We start from the raw sequence: 14,617 nt of genomic DNA, 5'->3' as shown, positions 1-14,617 counted from the left end.
CTAACCCGGAGAGGCTGGTTGTTTAACAATGAAGACAACAACTCCCATGATCCCACGCTAACTCACACATCATCACACTCCGTCTTTTGTTACTGTTTTGATTGAGAGACCCCTAGTGGCAGAAATTACATATTGTGTGTTTGTGTGTCAAAATAGACACTTTGTTTTTTTGTGTCATTTTTGAGCATAAATAACATCAACACAAATACATTTTTTTAATAACAGATGCATCAATTATGCTCATAATGGGAGATATTATCGGGGAAATTATTGATAAATGAATATTGATGAATATCATTTTATGAATATCAATAAACCACTAATTGTTCTTTTCAAAGTTTACATGTAGAGATATTATTTGTGGGCAGAACCTTTATTTACCTTCATTTGAACTTATTTGAAGCAGATTTATATCAGAGACATTTATTATAATTTCCTCTGTTTAGCATATTTGATCATTCTTTTGTAATAAGCCTCCTTGTTTTCTGATTGGGTGGCGTTTAATTTGCTGTTGATGCAAACTCAACGCTTCCTTCATGTTTACCTGTTTCCTTGATTCTTCCTTCCCTTTCCTGGTAGGCTTTTTAATATGAAGCATTTCCAGGTGTTAGATTTCAGACAGTAGATTAACAGCATTCCATAAAACAGCAAATAGAAGCACTTGGAAATAATAAGCAAATGAAAACAGTATTTCTGTTTGAGGAGAGAGAGTGAGTGGTGAGTATAACATGACTTTGTTGTACTGATGAAATGAGTGCTGTGGAAATGTATGTTATGCTGAACTTATGGCCACTGATAATTCTTAACCCTGATTGACTGCCTGGTGTCCTCCTTTATTTTCTTGTAACATACAGTATAATGGCACACCTCTCACACAGATGTTTGTCTGATGTTCTAAATGAAACTGCCAAGAATACACTGCAGTTATAGTATAGCAACAATAGCAACAGTTGTGACAGTTTAGCTAAATAAGGGCTGTTAAAGTCAAATGCCTGTCATACTGGTACACGTGCTTAATGTTGCTTGAGATTGTATTCCTGGAGAACAGCAGTTTTCTGCTTGTTGGTCAAACAGGAAACAGTCACATTAAAATCAAGAGAAAAGACAGTTGTCTCTTAAAATTGTCTGTGCTCCAGGTCAGCCTGGAGAGCTGATCATATCTCATGGTTGTGTTTCTAGTGTTAATAAAATGTTTACAGCAGCTTTAAAGTGAAAGAAAATGTACACACTTTTCTTTTTTCCTTTGGTAAGTGGCTGCAGAGGAAACGCCACTCTACTTCTTCATGTTAATGGCACTCGTCACCCCTACGGTACAGTTGTGTGCATTATTGTCTCATAACGGGACAACTTGTCATACATTGTCTCGTAGTTATTCTACTATAAAGAGCATTTTGAGAACATTATTTAAATACATCAGTTGACTTTACATTACTAAGATATGAATTAAACCAGTTCATGAGCCCTGCTTTCTTGAGCACAATCCCCTCAGGGCCAGACCTGTTTATGTCCCACTCAGCTGTTCACATCAGGATCAGGGGGAAAGGTGATGGGGACACAGCTGCTTGTGTGTGTGTGTGTGCGTGTGTGTGTGTGTGTGTGTGTGTGTGTGTGTGTGTGTGTGTGATAATTTACCATTGCTGTTGCCATGGTGACTCTTAGGACGAGCTCTATGAGCAATGTCATGATTTTGGACCTGTTTACATCAAGATGTATTTAGTTGTTTACTATCGTAACATTTAATAACGGGATATTGTGGCGTCATGTAGTCACAGAGCAATCTGGAGAGAAAGACAGCAGAGAAGCACGATGTGTGGGTGTGTTGCTTAGCAACAGCCACATCGTCTGTTTTCCTCATCGCCATGATGGATCAGTGGAGCTGAGAACCAGATCACAGAGAGAGAAATAAAATGACTGTATGTCTTTAACAACACTGGTAAGGTGTTGTGAAAGGCATCCAGCTCCAGGAACAGATCCTGCAGAGCAGAGGGATGCTGGGCTGATGGTCCAGCAGGATTAGTGTTGCCTCTGCAGGAATGAGAGGCTGAACAGTATAATGGATGGTCTCTGAGGGGGCTGGGGCCATGTTGACGCAGTGCAACTAGCGGTGTGTATGAGGCAGTGTGAAATATGACCACTGCATTGTCTACATCAATAACACTGGTTCCATCTCCTCCAGGTCTTACTCTGTTTCTGCCTCCTCTTCCTCTGTCTCTCCCACTTCCTCTTCCTGCTACATTATCTCTGTCTCCATCTTAGTCTACTTAGTCTTCGTCTACCGCGCATTGATTTCTCATGCTGCACTCAGACTTCAACAGCAATCAGTGTCTGCTCACCACTGCCTGCTTGTTAACCTGCTTGTTAAACTAAATAATAAAGTTTCAGTGAACAGTAGTATGCTGCTAGCATGTGTGTGCTGAATTGAGGGCTTCCCTTTAACCTCATGACATTAAATGGACCTTCACTGTCCCAAAACCAGGTTTGGTACTAACACAAGTTAATACTATATTCCAAGGCACTGCACTGACGGTATGCTGACTAATCTTACTAATATTAATACTAAATATGAATACTAATACTTTGTACCAAGAGGACATATGACATGTGCACTGATTAATTGCAATTTGGTAACTTTGTTGTAACACTAAATTTTTAAAAAATGTCACAACTACAAAAATGTTTCTCTTATGTTCTAATTTTTTGCTTACTCCAATTCAGTTCAATTCAAATCAACTTTATTGTCAATATACTTTCACACAAAACAGTAGTTTTGTTCCAAGATGGTGCAACTTGCTAAAAAGAAAAACTGAAGAAGAAAAAAGAAGACAGATTTATTAAAAAGTAAAATAAATAACTGTAAAAGCTATAATAGACAGACAAAGCTGCTGTGTCAGAGCATGCCACCATCCAAACCAACGTTTTATTCTTTGTTTGTTTTTTCTGAGTACTTGCATGATTATTGCATTCGTTTTTCCAACTTTGAGTGGCTCCCTTATTTCTTTCACACATTGCATTACATGTTTGTGGCTGTGATAGAATTACTGGGCTGTGTAGTACTGTATGTGTATGATGTTGATATCACCCTTTAATATAATATATGAAGGTTCATCTCAATCTTCCAGGTGGTACAAAGTCTTCAGCTTTCTCCAGGCAGATATTAAATATATGCAAATTTTATTTCAAAAGCATGTTCAGCTTCAAGTTGCACTTAGCCAACTTCCCAATTAGCTAGCCATCAGTAATGGAACAGTGTTTCTTATATACAGAATGTATTTGAACACACCATTCAGATATATTTTTTTGATTTCTTTCCTTTCCCATGTTGTCCAACTGTCCAAGTTCCCATGTCACTTTTTTCATGCAAAAGGGGGGGTTGCAATCTACAACCTCACTGCTAGATTCCACTAAATCCTACACACCCACCTTTAAATGATGAAAGTGATGTGAAAATGTGTCAGTGGATTCACTGTGAGGGGCGATGGAGAGCATCCCTCACGCTAACTATGGTAATTAATTAAGACTTTCAGCTCCCACTCACATCACGCAAGCATTGTGCCTCTTTCTGTAAATGTCTGAATAAAGCCCTAAAGAACATGAATGTTAAAGAAACCTCTGTCTGAATGACAAAAAGCCATCAAGAGATAGATGAAGCCAGACTTTATACCAGATATATATATATATATATATATATATATATATATCTGGTATAAAGTCGTTCCACATGCTGAAACTAGAAATAATCTGAACTGAAGCCTGACCTCTTTTCCTCCTGTGGTGCTTCCTCTGCAGCTGATCAGCGATGGCAGTGTGGTGTACGCGGAGGCCCTTTGGGACCACGTCACCATGGATGACCAAGAGCTGGGCTTTAAGGCCGGTGATGTCATCGAAGTAGTGGATGCCACCAACAAGGAGTGGTGGTGGGGTCGCATCATGGACAGCGAGGGCTGGTTCCCTGCCAGCTTTGTACGGGTGAGACAAACTCTTCCCAGGCTAGTGGAACACACACACACTACAGTCATACAGTTTTTAATTACCCTGCTTGATTAATGGCTGCAGCTGGTGGAGTATTGGCAGACTGAGTAACATGAAGCCAACCTGTTATGAACCTTTTTGTAATCTGCAAAATTAGGGATTTGGCTTTTTTTTTTGTGGATGTTCATTAAAATTTGACTTTTCCTTTCAAGAACAAAAGAAAAAAGCCTAGACAGAATATAGCTTCTCAAAATGTTTGTGCTTTTTTCTCCTAATAAATCACTGGCACAGCTATTTGCCAGAGGTTATTACAAAAAAGGAACTGCCTTTAACATTAGATTTTTGTGGAGAGAATTAATAAGAGGTGTAGGATTGATTGTTGGAGTGAAGCTGTGTCAGACAATGAATGTTACACTTGTGTCCTTGTCAGTTGCGTGTAAATCAGGATGAGCCCATGGAGGAGTATCTAGCTCACCTGGAGGAGCCGCAGGCTGGAGAGGAGGACCGGACAGGCCTAGGCTTGCTCTTGGGACCTGGTTTACCCTGCAAGGAACAGATGAGGACCAACGTCATCAATGAGATTATGAGCACAGAGAGAGACTACATCAAACACCTGAAAGACATCTGCGAGGTCTGGTTGTTAAGATACACATAAAACTGCAACTCACTGCTCTCTAAAATACAGAATGTACTCATTATTATTATTATTATGCACTACTTCTATTAAACCCACTCCTGTACCATGGCCACAGAGAATACTCTTTTCTGATTGGCTGACAGGTCTCAAACCACTGTTCTACTTACACTAGTAAGACACAGAAATGCCAATATCAAAAAAATTAACTTTACAATTCAAAACATTGGTTCTGTTGTTCTCTGTCTCTTTTCATTGCCATGCTCCCCCTACATACTGTCTACCAAACATCCCAGATAACTAACAGAGGGCTAGTTATATCTCTTCCAATTTAGGTTTTTAACTAAATATAAATACACTAATTGTTTTAAACACAGCCTCCTTTCTTCCTTTGGTAAGTAAACTCTAACTCCTTAAGTTATGTATAAAATAATGGACCTGCCAGAAGGACATCTTGTTGGGGACAGCTTATTGGGTAGTTTATGCAGAAGTCAGTTTCAGTGTAAGATGTAAGATGTATAATGCAACTCAAATCTGTACATGGAGCTTGTCTAACACCATGTAGATTAAAGAAAATGAACCAGACTGTATGAGAAATGTGCTGGCATGGCTGATGTTGGCATACTCATGCACTCAATATGACTTTGCCCTGATGTCAAAAGATTCTGGAAAGATCTACTGGCATTCAGGTTAATTGGACAGATTCTCCTTTGTCCAGCTACATGTTAACTTGAAAAGAATATAAAGCAAAAGTAAACAAACAGTGCCTTACATCTGCATTTCTAGCAGTTAACTGGACAAAGACTGTTCCGGAATATGATATGGATAACTGAAAGAGTGAATGCGAAATGGACTTACTGGCAATTGAGCTAGTAGCCAACAAAATGACACTGCTCAAAATAGATTGTAGCAACATTTAAAGACATACACAATCAACAACAAGAAAGCTGTAGTAATGGACATATAGCATATATGATTTCATTTAGGAAGAATAATGGACATTGTCTCCTCCCCATATCTGTCATTGTACTGTTATTGTTATTAAAATTTGCATATTTGTCATGTTCTGTCATGCTCTTGCCTATTGTCTACAAAAATCAGAAAACTAAATAAAACTTAGAAGTCAGTGTTTGTGCAGCAGGTTCTGACCCTGCCTGAATTTCTCTCAGGGTTACATCAAACAGTGCCGCAAGAGGACGGACATGTTCAATGAGGAGCAGCTTCGTACCATCTTTGGCAACATTGAAGATATCTACCGGTTCCAGAGGAAGTTCCTAAAAGGCCTGGAGAAGAAGTTCAACAAGGAGCAGCCGCACCTCAGTGAGATCGGCTGCTGCTTCCTTGAACATGTAAGCAGAGTCTTAAAAGTCAGAAGAAGTTGAATCCACAGGAGGAATTTTACAGTAGTGCTTTTTATGAAGATGTCAGGGGTGTTAGTGTTACCATACATTGTTGTGATTGCACACATTTAACTCTTGGTTGAATAATCTACCCAAACAATTGCATATAACAATTCGTATGTCTGGTTGTGACATGTAGCAAACAGATTTCCAGATCTATTCTGAGTATTGCAACAACCATCCCAACGCCTGCGTCCAGCTCTCCAAGCTCATGAAGGTCAACAAGTACGTGTTCTTCTTTGAGGCGTGCCGACTCCTCCAGAAGATGATTGACATTTCTTTGGATGGCTTCCTGCTCACCCCAGTTCAGAAGATCTGCAAGTACCCACTGCAGCTGGCTGAGCTGCTTAAATACACCAATCCACAGCACAGGTGACTGCAAACTCTTCTAGCTGTTCATGCAGGGGGGAGTTGGTGTACCCATGTGCTGATCATTTTCATTCTTTTCTCTAGAGGTAGCTAGCTGTATCATGGTCAGCATGGATGAATGCAGTTGATATCAATAATGTTGAGTGTAAAATTCTAGATTTTAGAAAGAAAGTGCACCTTGAGTTAAGATTTATTTTTTGTAATGTAGACCTTGTCTAAATATGAATATATAACTTCAGAGGATATGTTTGAATTCAATAATTCAATATTCGAATATAAAACATTGTATATGCCCACATATTTCAAAGTATTTACAGTTTTGCTGCCTATAAACATACAATTAGCACCTATGATGTGTCATAATAATAATAAAAATAACCAGCATAGCTACTCGCCAAATGCTGGTTATTACATAATAATATAATAATACATTCCTGGGCTCATGGAGGAGTACTCCAGTGAAGTAATAAATCAAAATCTGGAAACACTTTTCTACTTTTATTATGTTTGATTTGGGAAATTCCATCAATATGCTCTTCATTAATAAATTATCTTATGGTATCACAAAAAATCTTATGTTGGTTCAAATTCTGTTTTTAAGGGTGAGGTCAACCTCTCCTGTGCTTCCTGATGCTTCCATTATCATAATATATAAGCAATTTAAATCTTCTTCAGTGGTGTTTTTTTTTAACTTGGGTACAAAATATAACCTTATTATAGTCATAATATATACATATTTATATTGTAGCATAAAGGATTAGTATCATGGATTTTGGTGTTGAAGTGAAGTTTAGATTATTAGGCTGCTTTCATTACAGTGTGTTACTACAGTGAAAGTGTTTGTTGGATTGTTGAATGTACTTTTATAGGCATTTTTCACAGAAGACACAGAGAAAATAACAGGTATAAATAATAAAACCAGTGATGCCTATATTCCATTTAGCTTTAGTTCAGTTATTAGTAGCAATGAATTTCTCCTGCCAGTCAAGTAGGTATAGTAAGTCAAAATGTCTTTCAAATGTCAGCTTTAGACCAACTGCATACCTCTGTCTGACCTTTAGGGACTACAAAGATGTGGAGGCTGCCTTAAATGCCATGAAGAATGTGGCCAGGCTCATCAATGAGAGGAAACGGCGCCTTGAGAACATCGACAAGATCGCCCAATGGCAGAGCTCCATAGAGGACTGGGAGGTGTGGCACCAGGCATATTTATCCTAAAACGGTTTCTCAGTTTGTAACATCCAGTGCAAGAGCAACAGGGTTGAATAACAAGTAACAGCGGTGTGTGTGTGTGTGTGTGTGTGTGTGTGTGTGTGTGTGCAGGGTGAAGACGTGCTCAGCAGGAGCTCTGATCTCATCTTCTCGGGGGAGTTGACCAAACTGTCCCAGCCTCAGGCCAAGAGTCAACAGAGAATGTTTTTCCTCTTTGACCATCAGATGGTGTACTGCAAAAAGGTGCCTCAGCATTTTACACAATTTACTGATAACTGGATGGGAGAAGCCCTCTTCCTCCATCCTCCAATGGAGGAAGACCCTGAAGTATTTAACTGTGGATATTTGATTAATTTAAATAAGACAGTTGGACTCCTCCCAGGCTTGTTTAAGGTAGTATTTCTCAGTTGATGGGTGGGGCCCTCAAGGTGTGTGCAAAATACTTTTTGAGGGGGCCACAAGGTCATTTGTGAGATATGAACAAAGGTGGCCATGTTGGGAGAGAGACAGAGCATTTACTGCTAATCAACCACAGTTACATGAACACCCAACAGCAGCAAGGCGCAAATTTGTATCACTGTAGACTTTATTCGTGCCCACATTTATGCAAAAAAAAGGTGAAAATAATGACAGAATACAAGTTACGAGAGCCCATAGTGGTGAACTAAAATTACTTTTTTGTATAACAGCATGTAGCTCAAAGCTTCCTTTTGTTAGGCTACCTGGGCGGACATGAAACAAACCTCAGCATGACCTCAGAACTGAAACAGATGAAACACATTCATTTTACAGTACCAGTCAAAGGTTTGGACACACTTCCATTCAAATGAATGAGAAAGTGTGTCCAAGCTTGTGACTGGTACTATATATCTGCTTGGGTATCCCAATAAACACATGCCTGGACTCCTGTACTTTTTCAATATGTCTTAGTTTAACTAGCAGCCACAATGGCCAGGGCTGAATTAACACACTAGCAACAATGAACCCAAAGACCCCTCCATGTCTTCAAATCTTTGTGCACTGTGTATTAGTAAGCAATCAGTCATAGCTTGTGGTGACGCATAAATCTATTGAGGGAAAACAAATAACTGAAAGAAAACCTGATGTAAAACTCAGGAAGAAAACAATCAAATTTCAACAAACTAACTGCCACACAGTAAGGGTGAGATGATCTTAGCCTCTTTACAGTACCAATCAAAACTTTGGAAACACTTTATCATTCAAGGGAAACAGGTTCCTGGTCAGTAATCCAGTCTACGATCCCAAACTTTATATTTTATCATATGATAACTTATTATTAACATGATCAATTGTCTGTCAATCAGTCGATGTTGATTGTTGCAGCACCTGAAAGCAGTCAGGTGTTTAATATGGGTGTCCACCACCTTCATCGTTACAGGACCTGCTGCGTCGGGACATGCTGTACTACAAGGGTCGGATGGACATGGACCACATGGAGGTGATAGATGTGGAGGATGGCAAAGAGAAGGAGTTCAACATCAGCGTGAAAAACACCCTGAAGCTGCGGTCACTAGCCGGTGACGAGGTCCACCTCCTGTGTGCCAAGAAGCCTGAGCAGAAACAGCGCTGGCTCAGAGCCTTCGCTGACGAGAGGAGGCAGGTCCAGCATGACCGCGAGACAGGTCAGAATACTTTATGCAGAAAAAGACTGCTTTGATAGTTTGCCCTTTTTGGTTAAGTGGTGAAAAAACACCGTGAAAGCCCACATGCATGTCACAGCACACATTTCTGGAGCCTGTGATCTTCAAGATACTACAGCTGAAGTTGCCCCCCCCCCCCCCCCCCCCCTTAAAACCACCAAGCTGGTTCTATAAACTACTATGAGATCTCCACCCTCTTTTCTACTCCCTCGACTACATCTGCATTAATACTTAAACATGCTTACTTGGCGGTGTGGTAGGAAATGTAGGACTGCCAGCAGTGGATTTCTATGATGCTGATCCAAAGAATAGACAAGCAGAAAATCAGTGATTCCACCTCATCTCCCTTCATTACACATGGCCAGGCTTCTGTCCTGAGTGCTGTTGTTCTGTATTATCAGACTGTGGCAGTTTGCGCTAAACAGTCCCTAAAATTATATGGTTTGTTCTTTCTACAGTCTCTGCAGATAACTGTGAAGAGTAGGTGGAATATTCATGACACACCTACATCAGGTTTAACACACCCAGCACTGATTGGAGAGCACACAAAACCACAGCATTATCCTCTGTTACTGCCAATTTACTGCTGTGAAACTAAAGGCCACAATGTCATATTACCACCAGGACAATGATAAATTATTATTTATCATTCATATCATATGTTAACCTTGTTTTTGAATTAATTCCCTCAGACAAATATCACCACAGATGACAGATTTCTAACTGATTCCATGTTTAAGAAAAAAATATTTCTTTTTTGCTTCTCAGGCTTCTCACTCACAGAGGTCCAGAAGAAACAGGCCATGCTGAATGCCTGTAAAAGCCATCCAGCTGGGAAACCCAAAGGTATGCACCCAAGAATTCAGAGAGTGGCAAATCATTGGATTGCACAGACTTGAGTAGTTGCAGATGAAGCATTAAACACCTGTACCTGAGTCTTCCTCTTTATTGTATTGTATCATATGTTTTATTTTCCCATGTCAGGGAATAAAATAACCCTCAGATCATCTAAAGTCTCAGTGTTATACCAGATTTAAGATGTCCTCCTTTTCTGCCTGGACCACCCAACTATGTATGATGCATGAGCACTGATCTATAATGCATACAGCAGCACTTTTTATTGAATTTGTATGTCGCCAGGACCTGTATTCTACAAGCATCTAGGAATCACAGGAAAGGATCTACTATGACTAAAAATACTCCTCCTCCTTTAGAGCAGGACAGCAGAGTTATTTATGAAGCTTCCTACACACTCTCAGCAAGGAAGAGATCATCTTTAAAATGAAATATCATTTTTTTATGACACTCACTCTCTAGTTCTAACTGCTTCTACTTTGCTGTTTTTTCCATCACTGTCAACACTCCTTCCACTGATATTTACGATTAAAAGCACTCCGGCAGCTGAAAGGAAATCATGCTCCTCTTTCCCAGTAGACTTTCAATATGAGGCATCTGCAGGAAGTGTTGAGTTTCACTGACAGTAGCTTAAAAGTGATAGAAAACACTGCAAAGGAGAAGCGATTGGAAATAAGCAGTGAGTCAAAAGAGTATTTCTGTTAAAAAGAGAAACTCAGAGAAGCTGATCTAAAATGAAATGAAATGATGATGATGATGTGGTGTAGTTTTTGTATGGGGGCATCATCTTCCTGTGCCAGGATAAAACTAATGCAGCTATACAGGTTGTTGTATGTCAGTTTGTAGAAATAATAACTTTTCTGAACTCATATGAATTCAGTTGGCATTCAGTTTTTCCCAGCAGTTCTTGTGCTGACTGAAAACAACAGAGGCAGTACAGATGCAGGACTAAACAGAAACGGGCCAACAACACAGTGTCAGACAGAATAATGAAGTGAAAACAAAATGGCAATTCAGTGCGATTATCAGACTGAAGAATTTCAGCAGCTCAAGAGAAATAATCCTCCCCTTTTCTGGTTTTAACGTCAGACATCTGCAGGAAGTGTTACGTTTCACTGATAGAAGCTAAGATAAGAAGACATAAAACTGCAGAGCAGAAGTAATTGGATTTAAAAATTGAAAGGAAAAAAAAATATTTTATGTGATACATTTTGTTTGTTTGGTTTTGGGTTTTTTTACTATTCTTTTGTAAGAAGCATCCTTGTTTTCTGGTGTGATTCTATTTTAGGGCCCTTTCACAACTACCTCATTCGGTCTGGACTTTCAGACTTTTCAGTTTGATCTGAACCAAAAATACAGGTGTGAAACCTCCACCAGACCACGGTCCGGACCAAACAGCCAAAACTTGGTCTGACGAAAGGAGGTGGTTTCGGTCCGGATCAAACTGAACCATGGTTCAGTTCATTTCTAGTGTGAAAATATTTTTTGGATGGTTCGGACCAATCACAGGAAGTTCCCACAGGCTATCGTCAGAACCGGGAAAAAGGAAAAATAAGCCGCAGTAGCATATGGGGAGAGGAGAAGACCAAGTTTTTAATGGAAATACGGTCCGATGAAGTTATTAAAAGTCAGCTAGAAAAAACTCATAAAAATGCCATGGTATTTTTGGGGAAGATGAGAGAGAGAGGATATGAGAGGACACGTGAAGATGAAGTAATGCCATAATAATATTATTATAGTGGCAACAAAATGATTAATTCAAACTGTGATAGAGGGCTACCCACCGAATTGACGATGTCTACATCAGACGAACGCCCGTCTACAAACCAATCAATGTCAAGTATAGGGAGAAGCAGCCCACATAGGTGATGATAACAGGATGTAGGTATTTCATGTAAAGTTCTTTAGTGCGAATGTATACAATGTAACAAAAACATGAACATTGGTTCAGACTTTCAGGTGTTAAAAGGCTCTTAATGTACTATATGCACACTGCTTTTAGTACTCGTAATGTTATTACTTATTTATTTGTTGTCTTGATAAATTCTTGATAAATTATTTCCACTGCACTAATTCCTTCAGTGCAGCAGAGTATCATGAGTCATACTCACCAATCTGCTGCTCTCACATTCTCTTTTGAACACAAATACTGTTTTCATTCGATAATTAATTCCAGTGAATTCTACTTTGCTGTAGTTTTTTGTTGTTGTTGGTTTATGTCAGTGAAGCTCAAAACTTCATCTTTCCTGTTTCACATTAAAAGCATTCCAGCAGCTAAAAGAAAGCAACCCTCCCTCCCACATCAGCAGAAATAGTTGCATTTCATTGTAGCTCAATTGTGCAAAAAAACCCAAACTTCCCCCCAGCAAAATAGAAGCAGTTGGAAATAATTACTCAATGAAAACAGTATTTTGTGTTAAAAAGAGGAAGTGAGAGCAGCAGAGTGGTAAGTCGGCCTTTTACAACCAATTTCCTTCTCAGAGACTGTTAATAAATACACACCTGAAAACTATCATGAATGCAGCTGTGCCTGAAGTCTCATAAGAATGTTATTAGTAATAATATTCTCTGTTTATCTCCTCTTCATCAGCGGTGACCAGACCCTACTATGACTTCCTCCTGCGACAGAAACACCCCTCCCTCCCCACTGCTTTGCCCCAGCAGCAGGTCTTCATGCTGGCTGAGCCTAAGCGCAAAACCTCCACCTTCTGGCACAACATCGGCAGACTGACACCCTTCAAGAAGTAAAAAAACACACACAAAAAAAAAAAACAGAAGGGAAGAGAAAAGCTGTGGAGAGAAGGAACAGAGGAGGCGGAAGAGAAGAGCTCTCTGCTCGTGCCTGAATAGACCCTTTTTAATTCTTCCTCTCTTTTCTTTCCTACTTGTAACATTAATTGATATACTGATTTATTGTATAGATGAGGATGATTATGATGAGGAGGAGGTTATTTTTTGAAAGCACTTTATAGGTTGGTTAACAATCAGACTTGAGAATGGTCTCCTGGAGACACTGAGTCAAACAGAGAGAGTGGACTCTAGCTTAACTTACTACTACTACACCTTCAATCAAGCGCCGACTGGTACTAATACTACTACTGTACTGCTGCAAGTGACCGTGGGACTCCTGACTGTGCTGCCTCTGTGAAAGACGTTGCCTGTCGACAAGACCGTGTCGTTTATTTCCACTGTTCTGTTGTTTTATGATTTGACAGATGCCAACTGTTCACAGTGCCAGATGATTTGTTTTTATATTTGTTTGTTCTGTGTCTGCTTATGAAAAAAAGGGAAAATTCGGGGAGGGGAGGGGAGGGTGTGGTGGGGGGTTAAGTTTCTTGTGCTTTTCTCTGTGCAGATGAATCATTTTAGGATCATTTCAGCTGGGTTTTAAGTGTTTTGTGATCTCCATCCGCCAGGATTTGGTTCTCTGTATATCTCTGGTGCATTTGTGGTATTGTGCAAACACTTGATAAAAAGACATCAAATGCAGCCCAAAGAAGATTCAACTCATTGCAGATTAGGATCTTTATTCTTCCAAACAAACAGCAGCAACCCACGCACTCCGGCAACACACATTCCTCGAGTCTGATCCTCGACTCCTGCTTATACCTACCATGTCAATGAAAGTAAACAACTTGTTCTTTTCCTTTTTCTTTTTTTTTTTTTTTTTTTTTTTTTGAAGTGCCATTTGAAGTGTGTCATGGATGACTTACAATGACATGCATGGATGTGATGAAAAAATACTGTGAAGACTATTTTTTTATCTCTGAAGAACCCTGCTATATTTAACCAGATTCAGGAACTGAGGTTTCATTGTGCTACCAGGCTGACAACATCATGAACACACACACACACACACACACACACACACACACACACACACACACACACACACACACACACACACACACACACATTCTTTTATCTACCTGTACTTCTGATATCCAGTATTCATGCTCTGTGTATCTGGTCTCCAGTAATCTCATTTCAGATCAATGCAGCCCAGTGGTATCGCTCTGTAAGTGCATTCAGTGAAATGTACTCCTTTTACCTTTATGTTCAAATGTTTTAGCTTCTGAGGATATGGAATATTAAACATTCCTAAGCTGACAAATACAGCCATCAGTTGGGGTGATTATTGTTTTATCGTTTTATTTCAAGTAGACAGCTCAATAGAATGCTGCTCTGTCAACAGTTCAGCGGCAGGTTTAACACAGGATGCAACTAAGGGACTGCACCGAACCAACAATGTGTTAGGTTGTTTCTCGATACTTTCTGACTTCTCTACCCTATCTGTGGCTCTCAGCCCCAAGCCCATTGATTCCTACTGCAAAAAGCTCACAAATATATAGTTTCAATTTTAAAAATGGCTCAGTTATTTCCTTAATCGCTGATCTCTGTAGTTTTTAACAAATGTAAGGAGGAACAGGAGGAAATGGTGCATTTGCCGGGGACCATTTTCAACGGTGGATTAATCCACATCTGCTGCTATAGTGAGTAGTTGTGGCAGCAGGATG

General features: G+C 39.6%; 1 protein-coding gene across 2 annotated transcripts in view; it reads left to right on the top strand.

Moving 5' to 3' along the window:
- The window catches only part of arhgef4 (Rho guanine nucleotide exchange factor (GEF) 4), a 139,152-nt gene extending 126,280 nt beyond the window's left edge, over positions 1-12,872 (top strand). For both annotated transcript variants that reach the window (XM_042399142.1, XM_042399143.1), the window contains 9 exons: positions 3,787-3,966; positions 4,400-4,600; positions 5,773-5,952; positions 6,143-6,375; positions 7,434-7,563; positions 7,696-7,827; positions 8,984-9,227; positions 10,014-10,091; positions 12,691-12,872. In XM_042399142.1, coding sequence (XP_042255076.1) covers positions 3,787-3,966; positions 4,400-4,600; positions 5,773-5,952; positions 6,143-6,375; positions 7,434-7,563; positions 7,696-7,827; positions 8,984-9,227; positions 10,014-10,091; positions 12,691-12,848 — 1,536 coding nt within the window. In that variant the 3' untranslated portion in view covers positions 12,849-12,872. The remainder of the gene's footprint in view (positions 1-3,786; positions 3,967-4,399; positions 4,601-5,772; positions 5,953-6,142; positions 6,376-7,433; positions 7,564-7,695; positions 7,828-8,983; positions 9,228-10,013; positions 10,092-12,690) is intronic.
- The last annotated feature ends 1,745 nt before the right edge of the window (positions 12,873-14,617 follow it).

The sequence above is a fragment of the Thunnus maccoyii genome, chromosome 21 (assembly GCF_910596095.1).
Source record: "Thunnus maccoyii chromosome 21, fThuMac1.1, whole genome shotgun sequence".
NCBI lineage: Eukaryota > Metazoa > Chordata > Actinopteri > Scombriformes > Scombridae > Thunnus > Thunnus maccoyii.
This window is presented reverse-complemented; position numbering and strand designations above follow the sequence as displayed.